This window comes from Diospyros lotus, chromosome 5 (genome assembly GCF_014633365.1).
Source record: "Diospyros lotus cultivar Yz01 chromosome 5, ASM1463336v1, whole genome shotgun sequence".
Taxonomy (NCBI): domain Eukaryota; kingdom Viridiplantae; phylum Streptophyta; class Magnoliopsida; order Ericales; family Ebenaceae; genus Diospyros; species Diospyros lotus.
The window spans coordinates 10,861,834-10,871,279 of record NC_068342.1 but is presented as its reverse complement, the minus strand read 5'-3'; the positions used below and the strand labels follow the sequence as shown (position 1 = coordinate 10,871,279).

The window sequence follows — 9,446 nt, the reverse complement described above, 5'->3', positions numbered from 1 at the left end:
AACTCTCCTTAAATTATGGAGATTTGGTATTGACCCATACTTTTGTATCAAATATATAAGTTTTTAAAGTAATGAAATTTTTGCATCATTCTCTTTATCTATCGGTTGCCTTCTTCTTCAATAAAAAAACAGCACAAAACTTCCAACAAATATATCAAACACTAAATATAAAACTTGAACCCTTAGATGTGATATTTTTTTTTATATATTTTTTATTTTATCAAACACACCCATAATAATGACAATGACAATGGCACAAGGAAACAAAACCATCTCCAAAATTGGAGATGCATCAGTCCCATAATTTATTACAACGTCCGTTCCTGGACTTCAATTACCCAGCATTATTTTGCGTCCAACGCCGCTCCTCACGGCGTTGTCTCAGCCATTTCCAAACTTTGAATACCAACTCCGGCAACATTATTTTGCGTCCAACGCCGCTCCTCACGGCGTTGTCTCAGCCATTTCCAAACTCCGGATACCAAATCTGGCAACAGTCTCAAGCTGGGTGGCAGAAAGAAGGCTGAAAACAGAAGGGAAGATGGGACAGATTCTTTGTCGGCAAGTTCGAAAACTAAAAAAGAATAAACAAACGACACGCAAAACGAGGACACAAGAAGCTCCCGTCGGAAAAAAAGTCGACTAGTGAGAGTGACAAGCACTATGGTTGTAAATGACGCGGTGTGCGCCACAGTGTTAACAAGCAAGAAAAGCGACGCTGAAGATCTATGGTCTGATGGGACAGAGGTCTTGGTTACGTTTCCCGAGGTCGACGTCCATGAGTTGCCAACGCTCGAATCGGTAGTAACTATGTAAAGAGGAGGTTTGACGACTGCTTGAAAAGTGAGAGTGACAAACAGTACAGCCACTACTAGCACCAATTTTTGTACTTCGCTTCCCAACGGGGACTCAACAGGCGACTTAGACGCAACTGCGCTGGCGGATTTGAGCTCATTTCTGAGCTCAACATCTGCTGGAGTGGGTTTCTTGATTTCGTTCAATATATTCACTGCTGTCAACCCTCTTGAATTCTGGGCGTTCACATCCACCTTCACACCCTTGGAGTTTCTTATTTCCAATAATAATTTTATGACCTGCGCATATACATATACATACATAAGAATTGGCAAATACTACTTACTGCTACAAGGCCACCCCATGGTTATATACATACATACATATATATATATATATACACACCGGTGGAACTTAATTTCTCGACTCTACTCAATGATGCATTATTATTAGTTGTAGGAATCTTAAATTTTACTTTTAACTAAGCTAGAACTTTATGTAAAGGAGGATGCAATATATATTGCAAGCAACATGATAAAATTTATTAATTCCAAGGGATAGCTTAGATGGTCCTCCGCATACGTTTGGAAGTTAGGGTACTAAAAGATTGTGAATTCGAAACTGGATCCGTGCAAGCAGTGTATCAATTGTGACTTTTCTTGGGGCCACAGGAACAGGTCAAAGAGCTAGGTTTACCTGGTGCTCGGTTAGGTACTGGTTGGTTGTGACTTGCGGGTTATTGGGGAGAAGGTGACAGACTAAATGTACTGGGGCTCCCTCTGATTCCTATGATACAAAAAATTAATTAATAAATAAATAAATAACAACAACATGATGAAAATTGTGACTATCCTTGAGGCCATGGAAACAAGTCAAAGATCTGGGCTTACCTGGTGCGTTGTTGTCGTCTGGACAGCCGCAGCCGACAGGTTATCACGCTAAAATAAAAAGAACAAAAGAGAAAACCATCTCAATTAGAATACAAATTAAAAGAGGATATTTGTCTCAATCTCAATTAAATGTTATAACCAATTGCGGGAACATCAATATTAAATAATATGTTGTGGATGTTTAGATATTGTGCAAAATCAAGATCTAAAGACGCCAAGAAACCAGATATCATGTTCACAGAGAAAAGAAGGAAATGAATAACTTCTTTTTTATTCATCAAACTGGTAAAGAGACACTATCAAGCCTATTTACATTATATACAACTTAACCTTGATCCTCTACAACCGATCTCATTTTATATACATACTACCACTATACAAATATAAGCATTTAGCTATTCTGCTCTGCCTACTACACTGCTCTGCCTAATATAACCAAGAGCCCCCCCTCAAGTTGGAGATTGTGGAGAACACAAGCCCAACTTGGCAACCATAGAATGATGATGAACTGCAGTCAAAGGTTTAGTGAATAAATCTGCCAGCTGCAAATAAGAGGGAACAAACTGAGGAGCAATAAAGCCTCGTTTAAGATGATCACGTACAAGATGACAATTGATATCAAGATGCTTCGTACGTTCATGGAAAACAGGGTTAGCGACAATATGTAAGGCAGCTTTGTTGTCACAATGAAGAGGAATAGGCAGAGGGATAGAAATACCAAAATCCTTGAGAATATTAGAAATCCAAACAAGTTCACAAGTAGTAGAGGCCATACTTCGATATTCAGCCTCGGCAGAGGATCTTGAGACTGTAGGTTACTTCTTAGTTTTCCAAGAAATCAAAGCACCACCAAGGAAAACACAAAAACCTGTTAAAGACCGACGTGTAAACTTACAAGTGGCCCAATCAGCATCACAATAGGCTGAAAGAGAAAGTTCAGCTGTAACTGGATAAAAAAGGCCATGAGATGCTGTACCTTTAAGATATTTAACAACCTGAAGAGCAGCATCAAAATGAGGCTGACAAGGAGAGGACATAAATTGGCTAAGATGCTGCACTGCATGACTGATATCAGGCCGGGTAAGATTGACATATAACAATCGACCAATTAATCTTCTATACTGATCAGGGTTGGAAAGAGGTGGTCCCTGATTTGGTTCCAAAACCAGACCCTTAGACATAGGGAAGGAAGAACTCTTAGAATCTTGCAAGCCGGTTTCTAGAATAAGGTCCTTAATAAACTTGTGTTGTGACAAAAACGTTCCACTAGAGGATCTAGCAACCTCTAACCCAAGAAAATATTTGAGATAACCAAGATCCTTAATAGTAAACTTGGCATCAAAGGCAGCCTTTGTAGAATCAATAACATCAATATTGTCTCCAGCAATAAGAATATCATCAACATAGACCAAAAGAGTCACAAAATGAGAACTGGTCTTGTGGGTAAACAAACAGTGATCATAGGGAGACTGAACAAACCCTAACTGAATTAGAAAACCACTGAATTCCAAGTTCCATTGACGTGAGGCCTGTTTTAAGCCATAGAGAGACCGTTTCAGCAAACATACTTTACCCGAATCCACAGAATAACCAGCAGGTGGGGTCATGTACACTTCCTCATCTAGATGACCATGAAGAAAGGCATTATTGATGTCAATTTGATAGATAGGCCAATTTCTAGAAGTAGCAACAGCTATGAATAATCTGACAGTAACCAATTTTGCCACAGGAGAAAACCTATCCTTGTAATCAAGACCCTCTATTTGATTATATCCTTTGGCTACCAAACGTGCCTTGTATCTATCAACCTCACCATTAGGCTTATACTTCACACGATACACCCATTTAGAACCAATAGGCTTCTTACCCTTAGGTAAATCAACAATTTCCCATGTATGATTAAGTTCCAAAGCCTGCAACTCATTCTCCATTGCGGTAACCCAATTATGATCTTGAGAGGCTTGATGAAAGTTACAAGGCTCGGGAGTGGAAGAAATATTATTTAAGAAAGAAGCATGAGTAGAAGAAAAGAAAAATGAATCAGAAATGTTACTTGATGACGTAGAAGTAGCAGCAGTGACAGGTGAAGCTTGAACCAAACTAACAAAGTCATTAAGCCAAATAGGCCTTTGTGGAACACGGGTACTCCGGCGAGGATTAAGTAAAGGTGAGATTTGGTTTTGAGAAGTAGCTATTGGTGAACTTGGAGAAGTAGAAGATATATCAAAGGTCCTATCAGCCAAAGGAGATGAAGTAGATACAGGTGCAGAAACAAAATCTTGGGTAGGCAGGCTGATAGGAACTTGAGGTAATGGTGTGTTAATGGAAAGTTCAGTAGAAACATTATCTTGAAAAGGAAAAGTGGATTCAAAGAAGGTAACGTCCCTGCTAACAAAAATTTTCTTAGCTGAAAGATCAAACAGCTTGTATCCTTTTTGACAGTAAGAGTAGCCAATAAAGACAGATTTAATGGCTCTTGGAGAAAATTTATCTTTGTGAGGAAAGGTATTTGTGGCATAACAGAGACATCCAAATGTTCTCAATGAGGTATAATCAGGGTGTTTATGAAATAGGCGAAAATAAGAGTTTCCCATTTGAGAATGGAAAGAGGCATTCGGTTAATGAGATAGGTGGCTGTCAATACACATTCGGACCAAAATGATTTAGGTAAATGAGAATGTAACTGTAAAGCTCTGGCCACTTCAAGCAAATGTCTATGTTTACGCTCAACAACTCCATTTTGTTGAGGGGTATATGTACATGTTCGTTGGTGAAAAATACCTTTGGATTGCAAAAAGGTAGAGACTGAATGATTGACAAATTCAGATCCATTGTCAGTTCGAATTGTCTTGACTGGAGTTTGGAATTGGTTTTCAACTAGCCGAAGAAAGGCTTGAAGAAGAGAAAGACTTTGACTCTTATGTTGAGCCATATATGTCCAAGTAGCTTTGGAATAATCATCCACAATAGTAAGGAAAAATTTTGCTCCAGTCAGAGAAGGGATTGAATATGGCCCCCAAAAATCAACATGTAAAAGTTCCAAAGGACTAGTGACTTTAGGTTCATGAATAGGAAATGGAAATCTAGTTTGCTTTGCCAAGGGACAAGTTTCACAATAATAAGTTTCACTAAACAAATGCCTCAATACTGGTATATGTTTCAAGTTTCTAACAGGCATATGCCCCAATCTATTATGCCACAAACTAGAATTAGAAATTGCAGCAAAAGAAGTATTTTGATATTGCAAAGTAATAGGAACAGTACAAGAAGAGATATCAGCAATTGCAGTTTTATTCTTGGAAAGGAAAGAATCAGATATAAAACATAAATTGAGAGACTTTAGCTGGGAAAAGAATTTGGTAATAGTGTCCACATGAAAACTTGACTTGTCCAGCTTGTACAATCTCCCTTCAACCTTGCCCACAGCCAACACTTCATGCGTCTTCAGGTCCTGAATAAAGCAGCCCATAGGAAGAAAGGTTACTAGCAGTTGATGATCAAAAAGCAACTTGCTAACTGACAAGAGATTAAATTGAAATGAAGGTATGAACAAAACGTCCTGAAGCTCAATAGCAGGATTTAAACAAACTGATCCTGCTTGTGAAACAAAAGTGGTTGTGTTATTTGGCAAGTGAATTGAAACACGGTGTGATAAGATATGTAGGGAACGAAACGACCTTTTATGATAGGTAATGTGGTCAGTGGCACCACTATCAAGTATCCATGTACCTTCATCAAGCATACCAAAATAACAAGAATTGATATAATTTGGGTTACTAGCAAAGTCAATCAAGGCTGTGTTAAGACTGGCATTTCCAGCTCCAGGAGTTTGCTTGAGCATTTTGAGAAGAGCAGCTGCAATCGAACTCCCCAAGTCTTGATTCGCTATTATTGCTGCATCAAGTGGTGTTTCTGAAACTGAATCAACTTGATTTGTAACATTTGCAACTATCCTTTGTGTTGAATCCTTATTTATCCTCTCCTTATACCAGTCAGGATATCCAACTAATTTGAAGCAGGATTCCTTCAAATGTCCATTCTTTTTGCAATACTCACAAAAACCCTTATTCTTAAACTTCTTCGAATCCTTTCTATTATTCACATTCTACTTAGAAAATAATGCAACTCCATCATTTGTTTCATTTAGAGCTGAAGTTACCTGCCTTTGTGACTCTACTCTTAAAATCATCGAGTAAGCCTTGTTAACACTCGGCAGTGGTTCAAGCAATAAAATTTGGCTTCTCACCTGATCATAACCATCATGCAGTCCCATAAGAAACTGCATCAACTTATTTTCTTCAGCAAACTCTGTTACGGCCTTAGAGGCACCACAACTACAATTTGGTAATGGCCTAACTGCCGCTAACTCATCCCACAATCGTTTCAACTGAGTGTAGTACACGGACACAGAAAAATTTTCTTGACTAACGGAACTAATCCGACGTTGGAGCTGGTATACAAGAGCTCCATTACTCTCCCCAAATCTCTCCTCTAATTCAGACCAAAGTTGTCTAGAATTCGTAGTGTATATAAAAGCATCTACGAGTTCCTTAGAAATGGAATTTAACAACCAAGAAGTGACCATGTAGTCACATCTTTTCCAAATGTGAAACTCCTCGCTGTTCTCATTCGGAACTGAAATTTCACCATTTATAAACCCTAGTTTATTCTTAGCTCCTAGGGAAATTTGAATCCCCCTACTCCAAGATCTGTAATTGAGTCCAGTTAATGGAGCAGAAACTAGGATCATACTTGGATGATCCGAATGATGCAATTGCAGCGGATCCCTTGTTGCTGTGTTATTTCCAATCGAAGCCATAAGCAACTGATTCAACGAAGAAAAATGGAATCGAGAACTTACGATTGCTCCGACAATTAATCCGACAATACTGATGAAAATTCAGCCTTCAGATCAGATAAACTCCACGGATCTCTGCTCTGATACCATGTGCAAAATCAAGATCTAAAGACGCCAAGAAACCAGATATCATGTTGACAGAGAAAAGAAGGAAATGAATAACTTCTTTTTTATTCATCAAACTGGTAAAGAAACACTATCAAGCCTATTTACATTATATACAACTTAACCTTGATCCTCTACAACCGATCTCATTTTATATACATACTATCACTATACAAATATAAGCATTTAGCTATTCTGCTCTGCCTACTACACTGCTCTGCCTAATATAACCAAGAGATATTCATAATTTGGTCAATAGCAAAATTAAGTTGGAGAATGAATTTGAACTAGTGTTTCGTGTGTGTGTGTGTGTGTGTATATATATATATATATATAATGGGAAAGAAGCTTGGGTAGGGCAAAGTATACGTTAGTTCGCTTTATTGAGGCAAGGTGCAAAACAGTGTTTTCTTCACAATCTCCCTGATTTATGATAGCTTCCTCTCCCGACCTTAGAAGCCAGTCGACTAAGGCACGAAATGCTTCAAACTGGCCGCTTTTCACCGCAAGGTGAAGTGCAGTTTCCCCTTTTGCTGTTACATCTTTGATGGACTCTGAGCAAACATAGACCAACACGTCTATGACTTCAACTCTGCCATGGACAGCAGCATGGTGAAGAGCCGTTCTTTTATCTTTGCCTTTGAGCCGACACATTTCAGCGTCATTCTTGACAAGCTCTCTCACTATCTCCACGTTTCCATTCACTGAAGCTATGTCCCGTGGCCTGAGACCATCGCTGTTCAATTCTTTCGCCAGTTCAGCCCTGTGTCTCACGAGTTCTCGCATTGTCACAGACTGATTCACCTTTGGTGAACACTATTTCCCTCTCTTCTTTCCTTCTCTTTTATCCCTCTCTTCCATGCAACAAGATTGTAGTCGTCGCCACTGCCACCTTCACCAAACCCACCATCTTCTTCGCTCTTTCGCTGTGTCGACCATCTCTGATGCTTCCCTCAATCGTTGCTAATCACTGCTGCTTCACCCGATGCCTTTGGCTACCATTTCTTCGCTCGTTAGCCTTAAGTCAGTGCTGCTGCAAATAGGGAGGTACCATTTTTTGGCTCTATTAATTTTTTGTTTAGGATTAACATTTAATTTTTTATTATGTAAAATATACTTATTGGTATCATTTTTTGGTTTAAGCTAATCAAACCCAAAAGTTAAGGTTTGCATTAAAACAAATTGCAAATCAAAATAAGGTGTAAAAGAAAGCAATTATTGCAACATCAGGGATGGATTGGGTATGTAGAGATCTAGGGGGATTGGAATCAAAATATGATAAGCTTAAATTTTTGTTTCCTTCTTCATGGTTTGAAATTGATTTATGTACATTAAATTGTTTATTGAGTGGTTGGTGTAGTTAGATACACATGATAAATAAGGGTAGTAACTAGAAAATGTATAAAATGATTGAATATGTTATTTAATCAACCGAATTAATGTGATTTTTATAGTTAATACTTGTATGACATTGTTAGTTTTGTAATTTGAGTGAAATTTAACCTATTTGATTGTTTTACATCATAGATACATACTCAGAGTACTTCATAATTGTCATGCATCATGGTGGAAAGCATTGCATCATGGGGTATAGAGGAGGAAAAGTTTTTTTTTTTTTTTTTAACTTTTGTTGTGCTGATTAAACTGTTAATATTAGAAATTCAAAGAATGGTTAAAGTGAGTAGTATCATTGAGGAAGTAGAAACCTTTGGGCAAAAGTCGAACAACATATATAGTTAGGGTTTCTATAAATTAGCCTTTGATAGTGTGTTTGGATATGGGATTCAGTGTGGATAGTTTGAAAAAGATGAATATGTATGTTAGAAGCATTGATGACATGACTAAGTGTAACACCTTGTGTTACCAGTGTTAGAAAATAAGATAAAAATTTCAAGAGTGCCATTCGAGAGAGGCGAGAAATGAAATGATGGTTCCATAAGAGAGGGGCATTTTGATAATTTGGATACTGAGCATTCCGGTGGGCCTTAGGGGTAGTTTTGAGAGGTAAAATAACAAATTGTCGAATCAATGACAGAAAATACCCTAAGACTTGGATGTCTAGGAAATGGGGCAAGGGATTGTCGAGCGCTTCGAGATAAGACTAATGATGCTGAAAGAAGTCAGATCGAGAATAGTTTCCGGTACAACTACTATATAAGCTTGCTGAACCGAATGTTCGTGAGGGCCAACAGTGAAATCACCGGTAAGTCGGAGGGGCCCGAGGGGTGGCCTGATTTTATGAATGAGTCAACCTTGAGTCGTGTTTAGGATGAGAAAAGGTTCCGTACAGGCGCAAAGATGAAATTGACCTTTATCAAGTAAGCACCGATAATTAATTTTTGATAAATCAAGAATTTATATGGCTTGATGGTATTTAAATTAAAACCGTAGAGGTTCAAGTGAAATTACAAAATTCTCAATTTGAGTGATTAAGGATATAAGTTAGTAGATCAATAAGTTGGTAAAAATATTCTTTTTGTAAGAATTTATCTGAGATGGTGTTATCAAACTTATCATATTTAAAATTATAGATTGTATAATAATGTACGATTGTTAAACATCTGATTCAAATTTAAGATTTCAAGTCTTGTTAGAGCAGTATTAGCCTTATATATGTGGTTTATTATGAAATCTTTACTTTTTTTTTTGTTTTTTTTATCTTTATTTTTTAAATTAGAATTGCACCATTGACCTAACGAATCTCATCAAATCAAATAGGATTAAGATTCGGGATTACTATGTACTGTTATAGAATAAAATTTACTAAATTTAAATTAAACAGTTTAAATTATAGGTGT

The 9,446-nt window shown here is 37.6% G+C and overlaps 1 protein-coding gene across 1 annotated transcript; it reads right to left on the bottom strand.

The window, feature by feature from the left end:
- Positions 1-336: 336 nt before the first annotated feature.
- On the bottom strand, positions 337-7,434 carry LOC127802095 (ankyrin repeat-containing protein NPR4-like). Its single transcript, XM_052337785.1, has 4 exons — positions 7,018-7,434; positions 1,686-1,733; positions 1,492-1,581; positions 337-1,094 (listed from the first exon to the last, which is right to left on the bottom strand). Exons 1-4 carry the CDS (start codon positions 7,432-7,434, stop codon positions 369-371), a joined length of 1,281 nt encoding a protein of 426 aa, XP_052193745.1. The 3' UTR covers positions 337-368.
- Positions 7,435-9,446: the final 2,012 nt, after the last annotated feature.

Bases quoted from the DNA above. Each gene is read 5' to 3' on its own strand.
- LOC127802095 (XM_052337785.1), bottom strand. From the start codon at position 7,434: ATGCGAGAACTCGTGAGACACAGGGCTGAACTGGCGAAAGAATTGAAC. The intron at 1,734-7,017 runs GTATACTTTGCC...TTTTTATTTTAG, and splicing joins CCTCAATAAAGCGAACTAAC to CGTGATAACCTGTCGGCTGC. The intron at 1,582-1,685 runs GTAAGCCCAGAT...TTTGTATCATAG, and splicing joins AGACGACAACAACGCACCAG to GAATCAGAGGGAGCCCCAGT.